The sequence below is a fragment of the Pinus tabuliformis genome, chromosome 4_2 (genome assembly GCF_031772625.1).
Source record: "Pinus tabuliformis cultivar Carrire ecotype Pingquan chromosome 4_2, CPIR1, whole genome shotgun sequence".
Taxonomy (NCBI): Eukaryota; Viridiplantae; Streptophyta; class Pinopsida; order Pinales; family Pinaceae; genus Pinus; species Pinus tabuliformis.
Window position 1 is genome coordinate 273,502,755 of NC_142304.1, and position 27,430 is coordinate 273,530,184.

The 27,430-nt window shown below is 38.1% G+C and overlaps 1 protein-coding gene across 2 annotated transcripts; it reads left to right on the plus strand.

Annotated features, from left to right (window-relative positions):
- Positions 1–323: 323 nt before the first annotated feature.
- Positions 324–27,430, plus strand: LOC149169041 (uncharacterized). Of its 2 annotated transcripts, XM_089428532.1 has the most exons (4): positions 1,178–1,276; positions 4,058–4,081; positions 20,637–20,781; positions 26,583–27,430. In XM_089428532.1, exons 3-4 carry the CDS (start codon positions 20,673–20,675, stop codon positions 26,996–26,998), a joined length of 525 nt encoding a protein of 174 aa, XP_089284658.1. In that variant the 5' UTR covers positions 1,178–1,276; positions 4,058–4,081; positions 20,637–20,672; the 3' UTR covers positions 26,999–27,430. The 2 variants fall into 2 exon arrangements, with proteins under 2 accessions (XP_089284657.1, XP_089284658.1); XM_089428531.1 differs by lacking the exon at positions 20,637–20,781 and having other exon boundaries at positions 324–1,276.

A 27,430-nucleotide genomic window follows, 5' to 3' on the forward strand; every position in this document is an offset into this window, starting at 1 on the left:
ATGAATATAATAGATGTGGTAAGAGATCATATTTGTAAATTAAAAAATCAATTTTTTTTTATATAATAGAATTTTATTCAATATAATAAATTTTCAATTTCATTTTTTAATAATGAAAATATATATTTTCTCAAAACTCACGGTTTCAAATCTAATTTTTTTATATCTCGATATAATATCTTACCAAAAAAATCCTATATACCAATATAATACCTATCTAACCTAATCGAAACCTTTAAATTATATTATTATTAAAAATTTACAGTTTAATCCTTTGTTTATGCTTCTACTTTGAAAATGAAACACTTTACTAAACGTTCCCTGGATGCTCTTATACGACTTCACTATTTTCCCATCACCATGTAGTTCCCCATCAGGTGACCCTGCTCCCGGCCTTCTTTACTTTCAAGTTTCTAGTGACCAGTGGAGAAATCTCCATGGATTGGGTTAACGAGGAGTTCACAAACACATCCACTCACACTGGTCAGACTCTTACAAAGCGCTAGGAGAAGCGGATTGGAGCAGGCGGGTAGAAACTAGTTGAAACTATGTACAATCAAGCCTGCATTTAATGTTTGAGTTGACAATTTCTTCGCGTGGGTTTTGCATTGAATGTCGGAATACACAACTATATATAGAGAAAGAGGAGAGGGAGTCACTGTTCTAGAAATATAGGATGATGATTAGTGGGAGAGTGATAGGGTAGAACTCAGATCCAGTTGCTCAGGGATTCAGAGTCAGTTAACTTTTACTGTGGGCATCTGATATTTGAGAAACTAAGGCATTCGTAGATTCAGTCACGGGTTTCGGTTGTTTTGTTACCAAAGAATTTGAAGGCATTCCCAGATCCAGCGCTGGAGGGGCTATTGGGTGCGCACCATTTTGATGTACCCAGGACTCTTTGCTAACAGCGATCTCCGTGCGTAGGGTCTGGAGCTGGGTTTTATAGATTTACTGACGGAAATCTTGACCCAGAATTTTGATTCATATATTGGCCTCAGCAGAGATGCATCCGTGAGAGGGAATAGAGAGCTTTGTGGACACATTATAACATTTGGGCAGCATAGATAGATGGCACACCAGGCATCTAACTTGTGCAGCCCGGGTGCTCTGAAATTAATAATGGTGTTACTGGGTATGTCGCTGGCAATCTATATTTTGGGTCCTCCCCTCTATTGGCAGTTGGCAGAGGGTTTGGCATCTGTGAGACATGCAGCTGCTTGCCCAGCTTGCATCTGTGATTGCCCAGCTGAATCTCTGGCCACTATTCCTCCAGGTATTCCTCCCACTTAAATTTTTTTAAATACCTCAGCTATGGTTGAGATAAGGATAGTGGCTAGTTCGCTGTTAACGTTTCCTTTGCTTCTTCAATTGATTTTTATGGTCAATTTCACAGATCTGTAGCTTTTTACAATTGCTTTACATTATAGTAAAATAAAATTATCAATGTGGAACGAAACTCCACCATAAGGGATAGGGATTTGCCACTGTAGAAATAGCTCGTCAATGCATCATATATACAACAACCTCAAGCCAGAGAGGATCCACAATGAATGAAACTGATACCACGGCCATGATAATACCATCATTCAGAGCAAACCTTGAATTTATTGCTCTAGGTTATAGGGGTCCGATTTATTTACTTCCAGCGTACTTCAATAAAATCATTGACCCTTCTGGGTAGTGCTTCAGGGTTGCAATTTGTCATTAATAAGAGCACTTTTTCTCCTCAACCATGTCTGGAAATAGATTACACCTGCATGCATGCTCTCCATATTACCTGCTTTCGCTTCCATTATGGCTGATCTCTTGTTCGTTTGTGTGAATAGAAATTGGACATCTCTATTATATATTCATCCAGCTTAGTATACTATTTCTGTATTTCATGTGATTTATTCATACAGGTTAGTATAATATTTCATGTGATTTTAGTGTCCTTTCCTTTCTAACTCCTCTTCATAATACATTATATTCAATTCAATCTATATTAGTACCCTTTTTCTATGTCGAGGCATAAGAATTCCCCTTCCCTTCTTAGGGGATTGTATCTGTTTAGCTCCGTTAACACTATGATCCATACACTGACCAGGTGAAAATTATTAGATAATCCTTCTCTTACCTTACAGTTTCTTGAATGCCATCATGCTTAGATTTTGTTCTCCCATTTCAGCCATAGGCTCATGCTTTAGCACAAATGGCAACATACATCATCGTGCTGATACAAATTGCATGTTAACAATTTCTTCTCCACTGTCTCTTGTTTCATTGATATAGTTGTTCAGCCTCTGATTACAGTGATATAGTTGTCCACCCTGAACATGTATGTCGCTGCAAGCATATCAAGCTTTATGCAATTGAAGCTACTGGCTCTTCGGCTTACTAGATATATCGTTCTAAGTCTTTTGTCTGCCATGCTTGTATCTGAAAGAAAGTACAGCTGCCAATTTTGCATATTCTCACAGTGTGGTCTCAGCTGCTTCCTGGTTTTGTTTAGTCAAATGCTGAGGTTTTCATCTCAGCTAAAGGATCAAACGTGGAATTTCATAAAAAATTACACATACATGTATAAAACGTGTACTTGCTCGATCACTGAGATATTATAACTTTGAAACTGATGCCCATCTCAGTGATCGAGCAGTAATCCTGATAAGAAGGCATGACCAATATAGAGAAAAACATAAAAAAATGGTTGTTAACTCCTAAAAGTGAAAGCAAATTCCAACCATTACTGTATCTTCTAGCTAGAAAAGTCATAAATAATTATATGATAAAAACAGCGAGAAGAAAAATGCTGAAACTCAGATCTTCAATAACTGAACAATCCAAGTGGCTTGTTGGTAAATTTTTATTTTTCCGGTTCCTACTTTCATCCATAGGACAAACCAGCGTTATCATGGTAATTGCTAAGATTTTAAATGAAGTGAAGCCAGATCTAACTTGTGCTGGACTCTCTGTATGAAGAACATGCAAATTTGATATGAATTTATGAAATTAAGTTGCATTAATTTCCATAAAAAAACTGAGTATCTTCAAAATATCAGTGCTTGGATCTGACTTTTGCATATCAATTAGTGTATTTGCGGGACAGTCAATGAAGACAACTACCTTTCTGTGAATTATCCATCGTGTAGTGTATGTCAAGAAGTTCATGTTATATAAGGGACCTCTTATGTGATTGCATTTCCATTTCATTCAAACTCCTTTGACCCAAGTAACTTTAGGTCATAAATTAAAAGATCCTTATGACTATGATATATTTATTATTTATATCCTATATGGCAAATGTTACGATAATGTAAATTCCAATGCAATATGCAAAGATACCATAGGTTAGTTTCAGATATCCAGAAACCAACTGCTCAGAATCTTCACAATGCAATACTCTGTCGAGTGAAAATAAGTCTGACGAAATAATTTAATTTTTGCCCAGTTGTAAAGCAACTTACAATGTCTGTTCATGAAATTACTGGAATTTGTTTTATGTCATCAGAAAATACTTAGTCGAAAATCTGTGAGAACATGAAGCAGTTTGGAGAGCCACTAAGTAGATTAATATAACTAGTGTCTAATTTGATGCACGCCTTTAATAAAAGAAATCAAATAAATATTTCACAGATGCACTCTTTCTGAACTTCATTTGGTTGAAACGCGGCCAAGCAAGCTTGTCGAGGTTCTAACTGGTCTTGCCACAACTCTTTGTATTGATATCCTTGAAATTAAATGATCTTTTGCTCCCTGTGCTTTTCCATTGTTCCTTTAGAAGTTTGTTTTCTTATGTTGATAGTGTCCTAAAAGAATTCATGAGTAGATCTTGGTAACTGTTTTTCATATGCTTGTTCCATATAACCTATTGCCTTTTCTGTTTCCATTTTTTATTTGCATTTTTCCTCACGTTTGATTCCACTTGGAATAAATTATAAAACGACTGCAGTAAGGTTCTTTACTATGTGACAGATGCCCATATTGTGCAGTAGATGTATAAATTTGTACCTTTCCTACTTGTTACCTAATTTATTCTTATTTTATTTTTGGCTGTGTTGTGTGGTCATTGATGCAGGGCTAGGAAACACTTCCTTTGCAGGTCAGTTTCGTCTCTTCTAACATTCGTTTTTTGAACTGTACTTTCAGTTGAAGAGAAAAATACTTTAGACAAGATCATGTCTAGTATAGTTAAAGTTATCTTGGGAATCTGGACCATTTCTTTCGTACTTATGTTAAGTGTTGAAAATTCTGAATGCAGCTGTGTGTGTTTGTGTGTGTAATTCGTTTACCTGAGGTTTTATTTTTATTTCCTTATATCTGCATAGAAATAATATGTAGTATATGAGTTTGGAGAAATGACCAACTTAATTTCTTGTTGACATATTTTTTTTGGATTTATGTCACATTTTAGCAATCTGCATAGTTTTGGATGGACTTGCGATGTACAATGTAGAGAAACCCTTTTCTGACTTCGTCTAAATTATTGCATCTATTTTTTCGTCAAGTAGTTTTTGGGATCTCTAAAAACATGACTATTTAGGTACAATAGCCTTTTGTGGCCAACCAATTCCCTCCTTTACTTTTACTCTGGATTTCCAGGGGCATTGTTGTTCATTAGTATCATGATAAGTTGACATTATTAATGCGTCCGTCCATGTGATTGATCTTTCAAGCTGCTTTAACCTCAGTGTCATTCATGCAATTAGAATTTGCGACAAGTTCACATTCTGGCGTGCTTTCCAATTTCTTGTTCATAATATTATTTTTTTGGGACACATTTATCAATAATGTGCAAATTAAATTTTCTCAGCCACGTTTCTAATAAGTACAGTGGAAATTATGATTACATTAATGGATTGAATTAAACACAATTAGTGATTTGTTTTCTGAACTGTGCCAAACAGAACATGAGCACTAAAGTATGGTGCACTAAAATTATAACCTATGTGCCAATCAAAGTCTTAACGGAATAGATCAATAATATTACCTCCAAGGTCATTATGCTGAGTCCTGACAACACATCATATTTCAAATTCATTCCAGTGTTTCTTCTTCAACTGCTCATCTTCAGTAGCCAGATATTTATCCAGAGTTTATTTTTTTCAACCTAGGATGCTAGAAGTATTCCCCCCACCAAGGATCATACAGTCAGACCCCCCGATGGTTCCATAGGACTCCAGCAGTGCGAGCCATTGCTCAATTTTCCCCATCAGATCCAGGAGACCTTGACATCATTAGTTTCAACATCTGATCTCTCTCTTGACAGTCTCTTGAATTGTCCATTCTCTTGGATAAACTCAGTATGTATTTTGTATCACTGTACCTTTGTCACGGTTATATACGTGTTTTGAGGCTGTACTACTCTAGGTTTCTTTCTTTCATTATGTTATTTTCAGCATTCTCTAGGAGCCTTGCTTGCACTCCCTTATTGTATTCTTAGTTCTTAATGGTTGTATTCTTCAGTCCAGTTGACCTACTTTTGTGGTCATTTGTTGGACATTAATAAAATTATCTTATCTGAACTCATTATGAACCCAATTTTAAATTTGGTTTTGCTCGTCCTAAACAAAATATCAGGATTAGTAGAATACAGATAGTATGGGAGTTAGCTACATTCTTTGAATAGGGTTTTCAGAGGGTCAGGATCAGAGTTTGATAAATTTGATTGAGCTAGCTTTACAAAAATATGTTGACTCAGGAACTGTTTCCTGCCTTACATACAAATGGGCTCCATTAATGTCTTACAAAGTTTCAAATCCTTGTTTTGGTTCTTGCATTTGTTCCTCTTTTAGTTGGGTTCATATTTCATTCTATTAGCTCACTTGTATCATATATACTGGAGGAAAATAATGGTTTGGCTAAATCTCTTGAAGTATTTCCATCATAGCAATATTACTTGTTATCATTCAAGTGTCCACTGTCTAGTGATATCATTCAGTTATGCAGCATAGGGTGAGGGCTAGGATATGGATAAGGCTCAGTTGTTTGTGGTAGAGACCCAAGTAGACAATGGATAAGGTTCTCTTGTTTGTGGTAGAGTCCATAGTAGTCAGAACCAGAACTTAACTGGAACTAGAATTCCCAAGGTCAGGAAATGAATTGGACCAGAACCAACTGTGGAACCAGGTTGAAGAACTGGTTGACAAAAATATTCATAAAATAATGCGTATCAATGTAAATCCAAACCATTAGACACTAAATATTTTGCTCATGATTATATCATGTAAGGATATAATAAAATGGCATTGAGATATAAGTTTTGTGATACATATAATTGAAGTTCTGGATGAAAATATTTAAACACTGAGGCTCTAAATGGCACAAATTATCATACTATAATCAAATAAGCATGTAGCTCATCTGAAGTCTGACTCAACTGAGCCTAGGAATCTGAAGTTTGCCCCCTCTTGGTGAATGGATTCAACAACTGCTTTCATTTGATGTTTAATATCAGTTGGTGTGGCACAAATGGGAAGCATTATAGCATACAGGTTGTAGAAAATCCATGAAATTCTTCAATTCAACTGCTCTAATGAACAATCTGAAAACTAGTTTTTTTCATTAAGACATAGAATTTCTCTACTTGTTTGCAGCGGAATAGGAACAGAAATAAACACAGTCACACAGTGACAAAAAAAACACAATATTTCCAGGGAACCCAACTATGAGAACCCTCTGCTTGTTTGAGAATTTTATTGATAGTATTTTGAGCAATAGATCTCTTACAATTCGACTTTGTTTCAATAGAAAGAACAGTCCTGCTCTCCCTTCTTGTCCTAAGCTGAAACACCTTGCAAGAACCCTCATCCTGCTTCCCTATTTCCTTGCACAAACTCCAAGGAAATTCTCCTCTATCAACTGCGCACAAGTTTTTCCTTAGTATGCCCTTTCCACACTCAAGCTTCAACACACAAACTCATGCTATCTATTGCCTTGTCTTACCAACTCTTGCTCACAAAACAATTGAATAATTCTGTGCCTTGGTCCTTATAAGCTTTTCGAATAGGCTAAATCTGGCAAGTTTTATTTCTAGAAATCAAACTAGTGATTGATGAGTTAACTGAGTCTCACTTACTCATGTAACTCGTCCTGCCCAAATTTAGAACTTGAGACTCACGCATGTCGATTTCCAAAACTAACTCGCACTAGGAGACACTAAACTGAGCCTCCCACTCCAGCTTGGTAATCAAGTTCGATCCATGGGCACTTTGATTAAAATGAATGCATGGAGAAAGATTCTTATGGAGATGAATCATACGAAAGGATGTTGATCTCAAAGGACTCAAGTAAGCAAATACTTTGAGGAAAGGGGGTCATTATGACAAGGTAAGTTTAATATCAATATTTTGATTTTGGTTATCTAGTTAACATATTGTTTTGCTACTTGGAAGGATGTTGCAGAAATGCATGATGACAACTGAGGTAAACTGTTGATGTTAAACTCGATTCAAAGATCAAATGGATTGAGTAAATAGTCTTGGTAATCTTTAAAGGACTATGAAGTCAAGATGTTTTCATCGTCATCTTGGGATTGAAAGGTAGCAGTGTAAGAAGATAACCTGATAATCATCACTTTCATGTTTAGAGAGAGCTATGGTTTGGCTTGAAGATTGAAAAGGCTCAATATATATTATAAGGCCTTCATTGATGATGACAAAAGGAAAGTGATATGCAAATTTGATGGCCTGAACCTCGTCACAAGATTGAAGGAAAAATGATGGCTCCATGATACCCAAAAAGGAAGAAAACTCGATATAATGAGATGCGAAGGTAAGAGGGAGCCATGCAAATATCTCCATAAAAAATTGGTAGTTGATACATTTACAAAGACAAGCCAAAGAGCTTGTGGTTATGACTTCCTAATTAAAAAGGAAGTTAAGAATCTCCTCTATATATTTGAGAGGGAGTAAAGGAGTCCCCTTGAATAGGAGCAAGGATCTATTCCCTAATCAAGAGGGAACGAGGATTTCATCTCTGGTTGAGATGGAGTGATGATAAACATCACATTTGTATTCTCTTCTACTTGTGTCATGCACTAGGCTAGGTCTAACAACCGTACGTCTAAGTGAAGGCCATGAAGAGAGAATGGTGGATGAAGGATTGGATAAGCATCTGAGATTTCCTTGAGGATAGAAAATCCAAGATAGGAAGTGGACAGACACTCTTTGAGGATTGGACAAGTATCCAAGACGAGTGGTCGAAGAGGACCGATATTCTTTGAGTATTGGGAATCTAAGATAAGAATAATCCTAAAAGGACATACCTAGTGAACATCTAGATGCGGTATGTACCTTGAAAGAGGTAGTGTGGTATCTCATGTAAAGCCTCCCATCATTATGCTCTTATATAAGAAAGATCTTGTCAAGTTAAGGCCTTACTATATTGACAATGCTGGTCATAATATTGACATTTAAGATGGCTTACCAATCTGACTCTTCTTATGAGAACTCTCCAGTTTGAGAATAACCTTGTACCAATTGTACAATTATGAATACCTCCCTAGTTAAGAGGGAGTGTTGGAAAATGTAACTAGTTTTGATCTTCATAATTGTCATTGTACTCATGCCAATATGTATATCTTATGTAACAAGAAAAAGAAGAAAGAAAAATATTATTTTTAAGCATGGGTTTCATGCTTCTTTTGATTGGTCTTCTAGGTAAAGCATGTTCTTCATGCTTCTAGGGTTTTTCATGTCATAAGATTTATTGTCATGAGTCAAGAGAGTCAATGTCATGTATATAAGACCCATTTGGGCAAGATGTACCATGTAAAAGAATTTATTTTGAGTCAAGAAAGTCAAAATAAGCCTCCTAGCACAAGTTGGCCCTGCCAGAGATAAGTTGGCCCAGAGAGGGCTATTCAACCTCCACATATGAGTATAAATAGAAGTTGCTTGACCTCATTTGGCAACCAATTCGATCTGCAATCAAGAAGTTTGATCTGAAGTGCGAAATTCAAGGAAGAAGTCAAGAAAGGCAAGGAGAAAAGAAGTTGGAGCTAGAAGGAAGAAAAATAGAGTTTTTGGTCAAAGTTTTGCCCTAATTTATCTCACATGTGCGAAGATACTGAGCTGCTGTGGGGGCCGAAGTTACAGACCTACTGCAGGTCTAAAATATAGAAGCTAGGGGCCAAAATTCTGAGTTTGGTGCAGCTCTGGAAGGGTTTGACTGTTGTTGACTTGGTTTGACTTTGACCTAATTGGGAGAGTTTCTTGGAAGGCTGACGTGGTGCTAAGAAGAGGTCTTGGTCTTGAGGTCTGGGATTTGGTTTTCCCATTTGAAGCTGATTCTATAAGACGAGAAGAGATTTTTTTTTGGGTTGTTCCCTAATACTTGTGTCCATTGTCTTTATTGTTTTGCTCTTGATAATTGTTTGATGAAAAGATCTAATAAATAAACATAAGAAGATAATTAAAGTTCACAAGCAATTATTAAGGTTAAGCAGAGTTTGAATTAATAGCTGCCCTATTGCAATCTCCAATACTAAGCACACAGAAAATCTCAGGCTGATACACATAATTACACACAAAAAACACAGAACTGCCCTCAAGCTCAGCCATGAACTGCCCTCAAACTTGGACTGTACCAAATCACAGAAAGGCACAATAAAGCTCAGCTCCTTCTCAATTGATAAGGCTCCTAGAGGCTGTGACTGCTTCAAAAGTTCTTCTCCTATGATGCTTGCTTCAACTTGTGCTGGTCTTGATTCTGTTCGCTGCTCTGATACCATGTAGAAAATCCATGAAATTTTGCAACTGCTCTAATGAACAATCTGAAAACTAGTTTCTTTTTATTAAGACACAAAATTTCTCTACTTGTTTGCAGCAGAATAGGAACAAAAATAAACAGAGTCACACAATGACAAAAAAACACAATATTTTCCAGGGAACCCAACTGGGAAAACCCTCTGCTTGTTTGAGAATTTTATTGATAGAATTTTGAGCAATAGATCTCTTACAATACAACCTTGTTTCAATAGAAAAACAATCCTGTTCTCCCTGCTTGTCCTAAGCTGAAACACCTTGCAAGAACCCTGATCTTGCTTCCCTATTTCCTTGCACAAACCCCAAGGAAATTCTCCTCTATCAACTGCACACAAGTTTCTCCTTAGTATGCCCTTCCCACACACAAGGTTCTGCACACAAACTCATGCTCTCTATTGCCTTGTCTCACCAACTCGTGCTCACAAAACAATTGAATAATTTTGTGCCTTGGTCCTCCCATTATAAGCTTTTCGAATAGGCTAAATCTGGCAAGTTGTATTTCTGGAAATCGAACTAGTGATTGATGTGTTAACTCTGAGTCTAACGGACTCATGTAACTCATCCTGCCCAAATTTAGAACTGGAGACTCATGCATGTCAATTTCTAAAACTAACTCGCACTAGGAGACACTATGCTGAGCCTCCCACTCCAGCACATTAGTCAAACTGCTTCATAACTGTCCTAACTTATAGGAACTCGCCCTAATTTTTAGGATTTTGTCCTAAATTTTAGGAACTCGTCCTAACTTTTAGGAACTCGTGCATACTAAGGAAAACTGCTTCTTGGTCTCTTTGACTAAGGCACAAGTCGAAGAAGGACCTTTCTCGCTACTATTTTCAACACAGGTTTCAAATTTTCAATCAATTTGCACCATTGAACTGCTTTTTCCCTTCTAGGTTTCAATCTCAGATTCCCAAAATTCCCAGTACAAGGTGCAGGGTTCCTTTTTGAATATATTCTAAAATGCTGGAAAAACTGTGATGTAAGCTGAAAACATCCCAATTCTATCATCTATTTGTGAGCGGTCTGATAATACTCTGATTCCCATCACCAAACATCCTGAAATGAAAGGGAAATTTTAAAATATAAATAAAGGTAAATGTGAACATTAAAATATTAACAAAGGTAATTGTCCACGACTCCACGTTAAAATATAAGTACATCTAAATCTTACTAAAAGATAATGAGAATTTCGATATGGAGAATGATTTTCTTTTTTTGGTATTGTTTTTGTGTCTGTTCTTGGCGAACCAGCCAGTTCAGATCAGAACTGGTTCCAAGCTGGTTCACAACCTGAACTGGACTAGAAAAACGAAACAAACTGGACTGGCTATCTGAACTGGAACTGGCCAATTACAACTTCTGACTGCTAAGTCTTAACCAAGGTAGAGTATGGATAAGGTTCACTTGTTTGTGATAGAGACCAGCATTGGTATATGTCACCAACCTAACCACCTTTGTAATCACTGAAACTTCACAAACATTCTTTCTTATCTTCTTCATTGCCATTTTGGCTTCCACTTGAGCCTTCTCTTTAATAGTTCCGCTTTATTTTATGTTTGGGCTGTAGAATGCATTCATATTATGATAAAGGACGAGGACTAATACATTCAATCTTTAAAATGCTCTTGAATCTTCATAATTTTAGGATGCCTACATTTTTGAACAACTAAAAAGAATATGCTGGAAATTTTTATTCATGAGCCTTTATTTTTTCATTGTATCAGTATAACATTTTTTTTAACATGAGAAATATCTTTATATTCCATGTGAGGAATATACATGTTTCAGTTCCTTGGAGGACTACTCTAACTCAACAATAAGGCTCAAAACCATTACAACAAATCTCATCATGTCACTTGTGGGAATTAAACCTGTGTGGGGAGGATAACAATTATTCCTCGCAACCACCCGAGATAAACCCAATTGATTTTGTATCAGTATAACATATTATAATCTTATCATTTTCTTTCTTTCAGTATAACATGTTATAATCATGACGTCTGTATTACTTTTCCCCAAAATATATATCAATATCTCTTAGAATTCTCAACTACTCTGCTATCCAATGTAAAATCTTAATAGAAAACGTGTTTGTGCAGATTATACTATTAATTATTTCCCCAAACTCATGTTTATAGTTCCTGAAATCCTAACAACTCCATTGTTTATTTTAGAATCCTTGTACGGAATATGAACATGACTCCTATACATATTCCAGAAAGAGATAAGATACTCTTATTTACTAATTGAACCCTCTTTTTTGTCTTTGACTATATTATCACATGTAACAATTTTTTTTTTTTTTTTTGGGTTTATTCTTTCTTCTGAATATTTAGACTCTAGAGTTGATGTGGTACAAATATCAACAGTCAATAAGAACCCTTTTTTGGTCTTTAACTATACTATATTTTAAGTTTTGTGTAACGTTTATATGGGGCCAGCATATGCTGAAGTCAGCAATATGGATGGATTGTATGGACAATGCAATCTCTTCAATATTGGGCTGTAGAATGCACCTTGCTTTTCTTGACGTGTTAGCGTGCAAATAGAGAGAAGGGAAGGTTGCACAACAAAGTGAATCATAATTGGGCATTGTTTATGTTGTTGCATGCTTAGCAACATTGCTCAAATAATTTGGAAAATCATGTATGTAATAGGGGATGCCTTCAAAAAGTAGTACTCATTCTCACTACCCTTTATGTGTAAACTGTAATGTGTTGTCAACTTCATATGTGAGTACGAGGGCACATCTTGTCCAAATTTCCCCCAAATGGTTTCCTTGCTCATCTATATTAGAGTGTAATTCAGTTGTAAATCTGAATACTTTGCCAAGATTATTTGACACAAAATGAGTTTTGCTTATTTGAAAATTGAATGCCCTTTTGTTGCTTCCAACCGTTGGTGTTGTCTAGACAATGACAGATTATTTGATAAACACATAGGTTTTTAAGGTTTGAGATGCAATTGTTAGGTTAATCTTGATTTGGTTAAAGGTATTATTGGTGGTTTATGATAGTGTATGGTGTTAGTATTTTATGTGATGAAGCATATTTAAAAGCTTTATGTATCTCATTGTCATCTGTTTGAAGCAATTGCCTTGGTCAATGTGGCTAGTTTTCTTAGTGAAGGCTTTATAGCTAAGTTGCTGGAAACGTCAGGAGAAATTGGCTGAAACACCATTCCCCATTTCCGAAACGGAAACAGGTACGATCTGCCGTGAAACACCATCAAAACGTATTTGAACTGTATCAGAATTTTTAGAAATTCTGGATACGGGTTTGGAAATGTTTTTGGAGGTTTTAATTTTTTTTTGGATCTGTTTGTGATCTGTTTCTGGAGGTAAATGCCAATGCTATGGCGGAGAGATTGCTGGAGAGGGTTTGTCAGAGGCGTGGAAGTATTTTAAAGAATTCCTAGAAGATAAAAATCACCGCATCTATATCATCATTGACAACAACTCTGAATGGAATTTTCAACTCAACAACCCAGACGTACCAAATCTAATATCAGAGTTGTGTTGGGTAACGACCATTAGTTTATCACATCATAAAAGGTCCATATTGTTCATCCCCAAGCATAGGAAACCAATTAACATAAAAAAAATGGATTGATCATCTATTGCTTCATCATCTGATGAAGGCATATAATTCATCGCCTACCACTCAATTTCTAAATTCAGAGTCGAGACGCTAAAAAGCAGAGTGGCAGAAACTTGTGGACATCATAACCTCATAATCGGTAATGTCTACTTTTCTGAGATAAGTGCAAGTTTGACGTTTTGAAATATTTTTATAGGGCTTCATTAAATTATACAACAATTTGAAATATTTGCTGGTAGAGTTGGTGGCAAGCTTTCTTTGTGTGGGACCAGAATAGGGTTGTGGAACACATAAGGTTCATGCCTTCACACTACTAGCTTTTGCTTCAAACCTTTCAAGTACATGGATTCGACACTCGAACAACGCCCACAGTGTAATCACCTTAAACATTTAACTTGCGACATTTTCATCTGGTTTCTTTATTAAAAGCCCTGTCCCACTGTTATGGAATCATTGCATGTTGGTTATCTGTAAATGTAACTAGTAAATGATAAAAATTGCTTAGGTGTTCTAACATGTAATATTCTTTTTTTTGGTCAAATAAGAGTGGAGCCTTCTATTAACCGCATGAAAGATTACAAATGTTACAGGCTTTACAATGTAAGGACCAACAAGGGCTGTCCCTATGAAGGGTAACCAACTACACAACCCAAAATAAACCCAAAACCCTCAACCTAAGGCTTACAAAATAAGTCTGCATCAATGATCCCGTGAGATCCAACGGTCACAAAACTATCGTCTCGGCAACATGCACCCCTTTTACCCGGTTCATGGACCCGATAAGGATTGTGAGCGAATGTTTTATAATTGTTCGGGTCCGGTTTGAAATATAATCTTCGATCACTTTTAGAACCCGAAAACCATACGAAAAAGCCCCTGTTGATATGACGGTCCTCTGAGATATCAGAGCGAAACCCTGCACGATCTTTACTTTCCTTTTCGGACCCAATGAGGATTGTAAACCGCTTATCTAAAAAGCATTGGGTCCACTTTGGTGGTTAACCTTCGATTACTTTTCCACCTGATGGCCATTCGATTACAAAGGCTGTCAGGATCCGTGGCCGACGACCTACTAAGAGGCTTGCTATTTACCAAGTGCCTCTCCCCTGTGGAAAGCTCTATTTTAAGCATTTTTCTTCTCCCTTTTTTTCCTTTTTTTTGAAAATCAACGGTTAAGAATGACTTACACTTCCGCTTTCTCCTGCTTCCACTAGTCTTCCTTCTTGTTCAGTCCTAATAGTTTGGAAGTTTTCCATGTCTTTGTCCGCTTGTCTTTGACAATCCTCACGCAATTTCCCCGAGGGTGTCGAATCCCATGCATACCTGTTGTAACTTTCTTTGCAAAACACTCCTTCATTCGCCAGACGATCAACTAGCATATTGGCTTTTCTTCGCACATGAACAAAGCTGGCTGTTCTCAGGGTTTGTAGGTGGGAATGAATGCGCTGAAAGACCTGCAAAAGTCGCCAATGTTTTGATACTTTTCCAGGTGCTTTTCCATTGCAGATCTTCTTGGCCGCATTAATAACCAATTCCGAGTCAGCTTCAATGATGGCATTATGAGAATTTGACTCGATTAGTATTTCCAGGCACTGCTCTAAGGCCATGAGCTCTGCCATGTTATTTGTAGCAGTTCCCAGATGACTATGAAAGATGTCCTTTATGCACCCCTGCTCATCTCTGATGACCCCGCCAAAACCAGCCATCCCTGGGTTACCTTTAGAGGCTCCATCTATGTTAATTTTCAAGAAACCATGAGGAGGAGGTTGCCAAAAGTCTTTACCAACATTTATCTGGCTCACATCCTTGTGTATGCTCTGGGGAACTAGCGAATGGAGACCCAACTGCAGCAGTATACGAGTGTCCTGGGGCAGAGTTGGGTTCTCAGGAGGTCTCCCTAACATGGCACCAATAGTATCTTTGAGCTGTCTTAATATCTGTGCAATAGTGTTCTGGGTTGAGCCAGTTTTGCTCTTGAAAATCCTGCCATTGCATTCTTTCCAGACGTCCCAGATTAAGAAGCCTGGAACCAGAGTCCAAGCATTGTTGATGAGCTCATTGCCTGAGAAGTTTCTTCTCCAATTCCTCAAAGTGTTGGTAATACTGAGGCCATCCCTGTCAGTTTGCCTGAAGACTGAGGCCACCCAATCCCACAAGGTTGAGGTGAAAGGGCAAAGGTTGAGTAAGTGTTCCATCGTCTCCTCTTGTGTACCACACAGATAGCATTTGGATGGGCCAACAAAACCTTTCTTTAGAAGATTTTCCCAAGTTAGAATTTTCTTTTGTTGAACCAACCACATGAACAACTTTATTTTCATCCAATGCGGGTTCTGCCAAAGGTCCTTCCATGCCTTATCAGGGTTTTGATAATCACACCCTATGGCTATTTGTTTGGCTTCTTTGAGGTTAAAGTTACCTTCTGTGTTTCTTCCCCATCTTAGTTGGTTAGACGAGGATGAAACCAAAATCTTCCTTTGTTCCAAGTCCATAGCAAGAGAGTTTGCCTGAGCTTTCAAAGGGCTCTCTTCCCTGTAGCCTAGATCCTTCCATGTTCTCCATTTGCCATTGTTCCTTACCTGATCCCAGAAGTCACTTACCATGCATAAACCTTTGTTGTCAGTGTCATTCTTGAGATCGGTTAGTTCTTCCCTAAACAAGTTTGGTTCTTGCTGCCAGTTATCCTCCCAGAATCTTGCCAGGTTCCCATCTTGGATCTCCCAGAAGCTGTGCTGCTAGACAATGCCTCTATTTTCCCAAGCAAGATTCCAAATGTGGGAGCCCTTGATAAGCCCAGACATTCAAATATGATCCCTCTCCTGCCAATTATTTGCATATTTTTGTTTCCAAAGCTTGGCCCATGGGGTTGCCGATTCCTTGAGCCACCTCCACCAAAGCTTTGCACCCGAAACTCTGCTGAGGGTTTCGGGGTCATGAAGCCCCAAACCTCCATGGGCCTTAGGTTTGCAGAGCTTATCCCAAGCTACCAAAGCCCATTTCTTTTTCTCTTCCCCTTTGCCCCAAAGAAAATCTCTTTGAATGTTCCTGATCTGTTGCAAAACTCCTTTAGGAACAGGAAGAGCTGACATCATGAAAATGGGTATGGCCTGTAGGACAACTTTTGTGAGCACAAGGCGCCTTGCTAAATTCAAAGATCTGCATGTCCATTTCCGGATCCTATCCTGAAGTTTGTTAATGACCGGCTCCCACACTCCCCTGCTTAGAGGTTTGTCTGTAAGGGGCATTCCAAGGTACTTAGAGGGTAACTGATCCCTTTGGAACCCTAGAATTCTGGTAAGGTTTCTCTAAATAGCAATGTCAGTGTTAAAAAATAAAACTTTTGATTTGTCAAGGCTTACCTCTGTACCAGCGGCCATGGCAAAGTCATTCAGGATTTGTTTAAAAGCTTTGGCTTCCTTGACCGTGGGAATGCCTTGCAGCATAGTGTCATCCACAAATTGTTGGTGAGTTGAAGCCGCTCCATTTGTGGTGAGTTTCAAACCCTGGATTTTGTAGGTGAGTGTATACTTTGGTATTAAATGGACCTTGAGGAAAGTTGGTAGGCCCACAGTTTGTATTTTGGCACAAGACATGTTGGATCTCTATAATAGGTTGCTAGCCAATGTAAAGACAAATCTGACATTTGTATGAAATCTAGTCCTATACATAGACTCAACGTCTATATCAGCTAGTTGGGCACATGTATGTCATACTCCGAGGATAACTTCTTGGACAAATTCATGTAATATATCAGAGAGCATGGAAAATGCAAATTAGATCTTAAATCATATATATATATATATATATACATGACACAAATTCTCATTCAATTTAGAAAATAAAACATGTACATGATGATAATAGAAATTCAATTATACATTATGCATACATATTACAATCATGATTCATCAATGATACAAGTTTAGAATTGGTAATTACTACTACATCGATGACTTGACAAACACAAGAAATTAACCATAAATTGTAGTTTTCTCATTAAGTCATCAAAATTAAAATGTATTACATAGATACTGGTCTTGAGGACTCGTGACTAATTGAGTCACAAATACTACATGTGGGAATACCAGTGGCAAATAGCAAATACAAAACAGGGTAGATACTATAATCGTAGATTGAGATGGAAGAATCTCATAGGCTATAGCTCATCAACATCAGTACAACCACTTCTCTCTTCTATATCCAATGTAATCTCTACATTTGTTGGTGTGGAGGATGACCCCTCAAGAGTATCACCATCATCAAAAGTGAGAGGCTCTAGTACTAGCTCATTAAGATCCAAGTTGGTCAATGCCAACTCAACACTTTTGTTCAAACCCATATCGTTAGGAAACACATCCCACATCTTTGTCTTTCCTTTCAGCCACTCCTCCCTCTGCTTGTAAATAAGACGAAGGTTGGTGTGCACATATACTATTGTCTCTATCTTGGACTGCTCCAACTTGCTCTTCTTCAAACTATGCAGATTCCCATATGTGCACCAATTCCTCTCGCAACAAGAGGATGAAGTGACTAGAGATAGGAGCTCCGTGGCTAACTTCTATAGAGGAGGGCATTTTGCCCCATGGGCCATGAGTTTCCCACCAAGCACAGGGCTTCTTAACCCCCTGTCTCTAATCACATCATAGCTTCTAAAAATTTCCCAGTGCTAGCGAAAAATTATGCAAAGGCATCCTCTAGCTCATCAAGGTATGCTTTATCTTGAAATATCTGTCGCAATGCATCCTTCCTCCCCTGTAAAATCTCACCATCCATGTGAGGAGGGAATTTGTGTGAAGGTCCACCATTGAGCCACTCATTGCTGTAGTATTTTAGATTAAATGAGTGAGCCAAGTAATGCAAAGGTGTGCAATTCTTGTTCCACATGCTGACAAGACTATCTTGTATGGTGGTGAAGAAGGCCTCCACTTATGTCTCATACTTGGGGCACTCATTTTGAAAAATAATGGTCCTCATGAACTTAATCATGGAATCCCATCCCTCATAAACCTCTTCTAGGATGGCTTGGCAATTGGTATGTATCTGCAAACCGTAACAAAGCAATGGTAGGGCCCATGATCTTAATAGTGAGATCTACCCTCTCCTACCAAGCATCATCTAACATTGTATCATTGACTCTTTTTGAGGTTGCTCGATCTATCTGTCTTTCTCCAAAAAGACCAAAATTCTGAAATAACCATGGCCCCAAGAGCGGTCTTGACCTTCCTCAACCTCTTCAGCATGATGAATGTAGAGGCAAATTGTGTATTTGCAATATTCAACAATGATAGATGTGTGTACTCTTTGTAGATTGTGAGGGCATTGGTATGATTTTGTACAAAGTTGTGTATATGTCGTGCATCCTCAATAAGATTTTCAATCCGTGGCACATCAAAAGCAATAGATTTAAGTGCTAAATTCAAGGAATGACAATACAAGGTGTCCAAAATATTTGTGGATATTTAGTTCCACAATCAAACCAACAACCTTGAAAACAAGTGCATTCTCTATAATGATTTGCACACAAGAATCAACACCTACATCTTTAATAACTTTAATGAACAACTCACCCATATATTGTGCATCCTTGTATTTTCCAAGAGCATCCACTACTTTCAAGAAAATTGGTCCATTCAATGAAGATGCCATGAAGTTAATGGGTGGATGGTGTGTTGCATCTGTCCATCCATCATAAACTATACTAACCCCAGATGTTGGCTATGCTAATTTAATAGGCATAATCATTTTATCCACCTTCTTTGCCTTAGCCAACAATGTGGTTCTAAGCTTCTCTGAACCAGGAGGCACATACATACCTTGATGGAGTCCGTTGAGCTAGAGCTTGACACATCTCAATAAATAAAGGTGATCGTGCAACATTAAATGAAATGAAGTTGAGATAGAAAAAAAAGGCAATGGTAAGATCAATCTCTTCTCTCCCCTCTTGCTGAAATATCTTGCCCATTGGACCAAGTGCCCTCCTTTTGCTGCTTGAACTACACCCCCATTGGAACTCGCAAATGGATAATTGCTTTTCCTCAAGAGTGCAAGGAGATCCTCATTCTTGTTTTTCTTAGATGTTGCAACAACCATTGCCACACCCACATTGGTCTCTCTTTCTAGTTCTTTCCTCTTAGATGGACTCACTTCTACACATTTTCCAATTCCACAAGATGTGCCAAACAAATTCCCTTTCACACAGAAATAAGTGCTCTTGAATTGATGGTTGAAAAAATTGCATGTCCAAAGAATATTGTCTCCTCCCTTTAACTTGCTCCCTGGCCCTTGCTGTCTTGTAGCATATTTCCATAAGGAATATTTCAATTCTTGGGCCTGCTCTCTTGTTAAAGTCATGTTTCTCTTAACATTTGAAGTTGTTGTTGCTACCCCACTTCCAACTGATGGAATACTGACAGACGCTGATGAAATTGAAAGAGGGGGGAATTCCTCCCTTTCTTTTGCCCCTTTCCTGCTGCCCTTGATTGAGCTATGACTGTTGTGAATATAAAGGAAAATGGACTGCCGTAAGATTGTGCATGTAAACAAAAATGGATTAGCAAACTGCTGTAGCAAAACTAAAAAAAATTAGAAGGGAAATTCACTTACTTGCACCTTGAATCACCTCCAAAAGTTGTCTTCCCCCTTTGTTGGTCGCTCACACACTCCTACAACTCCAAAACAACAAACAAGAATGAGCAAAATTGGCCCAAATCTAGCATTTAGCAGCGCGCCAGATCACTTTTTCGAGGACACATATCTGAAAATTGGGACATGATTTGGGACGTCCCTGACACGAGTGTCGTGTCGAACATGAAGGATTCAAGACACTTGGGGGGGGAACGTGTCAGGTGACTTAGCCACCAATGAGTCTCACACAAACTTACACCCTAACTATAAAGATGGTTGTCGATATCGCTTACATTCTTCTGCTACTTCCATGGCCGAACCAATGTTATTAGGGCTGGACCGAACCGGTTTGAGGCCAAAACTGGTTCGGATCAATGACTTGAACTGTTTTTCAAACCGGCCGGTTCTTGTACGAAACCGACCAATTTGGTTAAAAAAAACAATGATTTATGACAGGGGAAGCTTAGTATTTGACCATATTGCTCTCCTAATGCTATGCAATTCATGGTTATGCTAAATTTTTAAAGTAAAAGTGACATTTAACATTACTGTGAAATGACTCATGATGTTTGAGAGTGGTTATAACCTCATTGGTTTTCATATGAAGGAAGTAGAATTTTAGATCTCACTCAAAATCCAGCAGACTTAATAGTTTTCCAGATTTCAGGATTGGGGGGATTGCAATGCTCCATTGGATTTTGTCATGTGCGAGGGTATGGAACAATATTTAATCAAGAGCACCAAACCCTCTATGTACCTTGATGTTAGTGACATTGGTTGTCGAACTCCCTATCATGAGCCTACTAAAAAAGGTACCCATCACATGCTTTTTCTATCTTATTTTAATGCTTAGAGGGTGATATTGATGACAAAGATCCCAATATAGGCATTGATTTTGATGATATGTAGGTATTTGTTGTAGCATGATTTTTTTTTGGGTGCTAGAGGCTATGTGGAGCTTGTTTGTTGATGTATTTTCAGTTTAGAGCTAGATTGCACTCAATGCTATTTTGGTTATGTGCATGTTATATAAATGAGATCTTTTGCTTGTTTGTCTATATATGGTTTGGATTCATATGGATGCACGTGGATATCTATTTTTTTTATTTAAAATTTGAATATTTAATGTGTTTTTGGTTGACCGGTTTTTTTACTGGTTCTGGTCCGGTTCTGACCAGTTCCCAGTCTAGGGGGTCTACCAGTTCAATGACTGATCGGGTTCTGATAACATTGGGCAGAACCCCTTTTTGTCAATGACACCATTCCTTCTTCAATGTATAAATCTTTGTCTAATTTAAGAAGCTAAACTTGACCAACTATTGATAACCCCTACATCTCTGGAGCCTCTTCTTACCGAATATCAGGCAGGTTTTAGTAAACCCCAAGCCTTGCCTCCTCCCTGCCATATCAAGCACACCATCGACCTTGTGCTTGGTGCTTCACTTAATTCCCTGAATTACTGTCTTACCCTTACAAATACTGTTAGGATTGATAAACAAATTCAAATACTTATACAAGCCTACAAAATTTTACCTAGCTCATCTCCTTGTGGTTCCCTGACCTTTATTATTCCAAGGGAGACACAAGAATACTGTCTGGTAACTGACTATCGAACACTCAAAATCAGATACCCTTTGCCTTGCATTGAGGTTTTGCTGGACCATTTGCAGGGTGCTTGTTATTTCTCCAAGCTGATCTGATCTCTGGGTACCATCAGGTTCACATGGAAGAATCTGATCCATGCAAGACAGCATTCAAGGGTGGCTGGGTATGCCCTTTGGCCTGACTAACATCCCAACTACTTTTATGAGGCTAATCAGTGATCTGTTTCATATGCATCTTTGGTGGTTTGTTATTTATCTGGATGACATATTGATTTTCTGCTAAGTCACAGGACACGTCCTCCAAGGTCCCGTGTTCCGTATTTTACGTGTCAGACATGAAAACGGCCCTAAAACGTGTCGAAAACGTTTTTCATCGTGTCTTGTAAAATGTAAAACGTATTCGCCGGTTTTCGTCGTGTCCTGCATCTGGAAAATGCGTATTCTGTTGATAGAAAACGTTGCCTGCATAAGCTGCAATTTTTTTTGAAAGAAACAAATAATTTTTGAGTGGGGCAGCTTAATGATCAAGTCTAGGCCCTAGTATTGATATGCTATTCATGGTAATGTTATTGATATGCTATTCATGGTAATGTTAAATTCTTAAAGTGAAAGGATCATCCTTTTACTTAAATTTTTAACATTACCATGAATTGACTCAAGATGTTTGAGAGTGGTTCCGGCTTCATTGGATTTCATATGGAGAAAGTAGAATTTTAGATTTCATTCAAAATGCAGCAGACTTATCAGTTTTTCAGGATTTCAGGATTGGGAGATTATAATGTTTCCAGGTGACACCACCTGCCCGGGCTACCCTTGCCACCAGTAGAGGACGTGGTCTACCTCCTATAGCTCCTACTTCTAGTTCTTCAGCTTCTAGAGCATAGCATACTCCACTGCCAACTCCACCAGCACCAGCATCTACATTTAGAGGGAAAGGGAAAGCTGTGGCATTTTCTCGCAAGAGGGGCAGAGGAAATCAATAGGATTAGACTTTAGTTATTTTCTTATGTGCTTGTAAGTTGTACATGAACAATGAACATTGAATATTCAAGAATCAAGACCAAGCATATCACATTCTAATTTCTAAATGGTAAATTTTGATTCTATTTATTTTTTTAAAGTGAATTATGAACTTTGAGAAGTAATTATATTTTAATTTGATTAGATAAGCTGCAACCTGCAATTTAATATGGATAAAAAACTATATTTCGGTATATATATATATATATATATATATATATTTTATTAAATATATATAAAACGTGTACCCCGTGTCCTGTTTCCAGGTCACTGCGTTTTGTATTGAATACTCGTATTTATGTGTCCTCCGTGTCTCGTGTCCTTGTGTCATGTGACTTAGATTTTCTGTAGGACCTGGGATGATCATATCTTCCATATGCACCCTAGTACTTGATATTTTGTGTACCAATCAATGTCAAGTCAACCTCAGGGAATTTGTATTTGGTCAACAGTGGATTTCTTACCTGGGTTTTGTCATTTTAGCAGCAGGTGTTCAACATGATCTCCACGATGCCAAAGCACTCTTGAATTGGACGTTGCCTCACTCAGCCGCAGACATCAAGAGCTTTCTTAGTGGCATTGATTTTTATGGCAAGTCTATTTTCCTTTTTTCATGATTGTGATATCCCTTGCATAACCTCTCCAATCAACATCTTCTCGATTGGATTCCAGATACTGAAGCCACATTTCAACAGCTCAAGAATCTCTTATATTTAGTGCCCGTCATCTGCTTGCCAGACTTCCAACAGCCTTATGTCAAGGAATTTCATGCCTTGGTGTAGAGTTTAAAACATTGGTGTCATTATTTGCTGTGCAAAGAAACTATCCTACATATGGGCTATCATCCATTGATTTTTCTTAATTCCCAATCCAAGCTCCAAAGCAAGTGCCACCTGAAATGAGCCATCCATATCCAACAGTTTCACCTTGACCTTAAATACAAGAATGGCTGTGCCAATCAGGTGGCAGATCTTCTGAGTTGCCCACTGGTCCAGGTATTGTATTTTAGAAGTTTGAGTGCCTGCTTTTGATGCTTGGAAACAACATTATGAAGCAAATCCCATCTTTGGCCTGATTGTGTCCACCCTCCAAGAACCTACTATAGTCTGGAAAACCCTATTTCTGGATTATACTGTTCATGACAACTCCGCGTGCCTACTTAGGAGGCATGCCTGCTGCTATCGCATGAAGCCCATTCATCTCTCTATGGGGGACAATTTGTTATTCAGAAGATCCTCACTCATTTGCAGAAACACTTTTCTTGGCGTTCTATGGCCTTGCAAGTTAGTGATTTTGTAAGGCATCGTGGATTGTGTAGCTAGAACAAGCCTACCAATAGTAAGATTGGGTTTGGACCAGCCCCTTCCCATTCTTGCATGATCTTGAGAGGTAGTGTCCGGATTTTATTTTAGGGTTTCCTATGATCATCCAGAAGCATGATTTTGTATTCATAGTGGAATGTGGTTTCTCTGACCAGTGGACAACTGAATTGTTCTGCTGTGCTCTGGATCTCTTTTGGCCTTCCTTGCACTATTACCTTGGATAGGGATGCACACTTTCTCAGCCAGTTTTTGATGGTACTATGGCAATTGTTAGTTCAAGTTGCAGTTTTCTACTGCTCTCCACCCACAAACTGATGGCCAAATGAAGGTAGTCAACTGCACCCTGGTTCAATTGCTTAGGACAGCGTATGCCAAAGTTTGGTAGTGGGATAAAGTCTTTTCTCAACGTGTATTACTGTTATGACGAGTGTTCCATTCTGTCACGGGCTATTCGCTGTTTGAAATTTGCTATGGATGTCAGCCAGCTGTGCCCTTTGAATTTCCAGCCACTTTGCCGGCCCCTACTCCCAGCAGCAATTCAATGCATGAACAGCTAGCTGCATTTATGAAGGATGCGGCCCATGTTCATCTACAGGTAGGTAGTGCACTTCCATAATCAGGAGTATATCAAGACATTCTGTCATTGCCATCAACTCCCTGCCTTATTCCAGTTTGGTGTCGGGTTGTGTCTGCAGAAGCAATGGTTTCAGGGGGCTAAGCATCACAAACTTGATTGCCTTCATTATGAACCATATCAAAGTTTGCACCAGCTGGGTGATAATGCTGTCAAGTTTGAGTAACCAAAGCAGCTGGGTATTCATCCTGTAGTAAATGCATCAGAACATAAATTGCATGAATCTTTGCAGCTGGACAAAGACATTTCCATATCTCATCCTGTGAAAAAATGTACCAGATTTTCAATCACTAGACACCTTGCTGGCTGTGCACCAGCGGTCCACTTGCCTTGGCATTATCACACCTTGTTGGTTGCAGGCAACGTTGCACGAAGCAGGAGTGTTTTTGAGAAGCGAAGCATTGGGGGCATCATTTTCCAAAAATCTTCAGAAGCATCTATTTTATATATATATTGCATCTATATTAAAAAAACATCCAGAATGCCAAATTAGTTGCAGAATATATGAAAACATGCATATTTGTACGTAAAACAAGATAGAAATGGCATCCATAGTACATCAATGATTAATTATTCGAGCATCAACCATCTAGATACAGGGGGCTAAGCATCACAAACTTGATTGCCTTCATTATGAACCATATCAAAGTTTGCACCAGCTGGGTGATAATGCTGTCAAGTTTGAGTAACCAAAGCAGCTGGGTATTCATCCTGTAGTAAATGCATCAGAACATAAATTGCATGAATCTTTGCAGCTGGACAAAGACATTTCCATATCTCATCCTGTGAAAAAATGTACCAGATTTTCAATCACTAGACACCTTGCTGGCTGTGCACCAGCGGTCCACTTGCCTTGGCATTATCACTACTTACCTTGTTGGTTGCAGGCAACGTTGCACGAAGCAGGAGTGTTTTTGAGAAGCGAAGCATTGGGGGCATCATTTTCCAAAAATCTTCAGAAGCATCTATTTTATATATATATTGCATCTATATTAAAAAAACATCCAGAATGCCAAATTAGTTGCAGAATATATGAAAACATGCATATTTGTACGTAAAACAAGATAGAAATGGCATCCATAGTACATCAATGATTAATTATTTGAGCATCGACCATCTAGATTCTAGCAATTACAAACAAACTTCACGTTTTCAAGCATATAATAGAATGTAAACCATTAAATTATTGAACTAGTTTATCTAGCAACTGTCAACATGATCAAATAGTAGTGTTTACAAAATAGGCGATCTACACACTGAAGAAAGAAGACTGGCAAGTACAAATTCAAAACACTAATCTATCATCTATGACAAATAAAGTAGTTAATCTATCTACTATCCTCTCCTCACATCACCACAATGGGAAGCATGCAGGAACTGTGTGCCAGACTGCATGAAGCATGCCTGAACCATGTGCTGAAATGTGTATGGAACCATCATGGTTCCACAGTGACAGAAAGCATGGAAAAAGACAGGAAGCATGGTTCTGAATTTTCGGACCACAGGTTACGTGATGCTTCTGGTGTTTCATATTTTATTCCATTTTAGCAACAATTTTAGACAATCGATATAGCATCTCTTCCATCTTCTCAATTTTATCCCTTTTCTAGTATGGGGTCCACCTCACTAACATATTAGCATGGTAGTTGGGGACATTTGTGGGTTGATTAGTCTTCTACTTATGGTGTCACTTTTGAAAAGTCTTGATTAAACTTCAGAAAAGCTTTCACTCTTGAAGCTTTTCGTTGCAGAAAATGATTTGGAAAATAGGTTTAACTAATGACAGGAGGTCGGATTTGACAACACTTTATGACTTTAGCTGTCAGTAATATTAATGCCTAGAAAATGCCATATATATTAATTCCTGGAAAATGGTCTAACGATATAAGTGCCTAGAAAATACTCCCGGTCTATTTTTATAAGACTCGAGGAAATTGAACTTTAAAATGGTATCTCTTTAACTGTTCCAGTGCTGGGATTAACATTAGTTGCAATTTCTAACTTTTCCCACATTTTGCTTATTGAATATGCAGACTGTGGAAAACATGATCCTGATGTCAATGAGGATATGGAAAAGAATTATGCAGATCTTCTGGCTGAGGAGTTGAAGTTGCAGGAAACTGTAACAGTGGAAAATCAGCAACGGGCTGATATGGCACTACTTGAAGCCAAGAAATTGGCTTCTCAGTATCAAAAAGAAGCAGAAAAATGTACTTCTGGAATGGAAACATGTGAAGAAGCTAGAGAGAGGGCACAGACAACATTACTAGCTGAGAAGAAACTGTCATCACTGTGGGAACAGAGGGCTCGCCAGTTGGGCTGGAAAGAAGATATGGGTCAGCATGACAGCTCACGGACTGGAAGGCTTTTGCATTCCAGAAATGCAGTAGAGGCAAATACTGCTGATTCAAATGAAATTGCAAATGACAGGGACAGACAAATCTCATAACAGGAGACTGTTAGGTTTATTCTAATGCTATTATATTGTTGCGGGTTTAGATGTGATAGCTGTTAACTTGTCTTCTTTCATGAAGCTCTGAAAGAAGCAAGTGATAATCGAAGAGCAAATTCTTAAGTGCAAGAGGTTTCATGGCAATGACTACACAGGGGAACTACAGAGTATACCCTATGCTGCTTTGTATTTTCTGATTGTGAGATTCTTTTCTCCTGATTATTAGGCTTTGAAGAAATCTGATTCATTTTCATTCATTTGTTCAGGTATTTGCATTAGAGGTAAATATGATCTTTAAATCTTACGCTATTTTGATCTAATGATGGATAGTGTTTCGAGGCAGAAAACTCAAAGAGGTGGTTTCTAGTTTACCTCTTTGCTTTCCAAGTGATCTAATCATATGGACACACAGGATGCTGTATTTGTTTT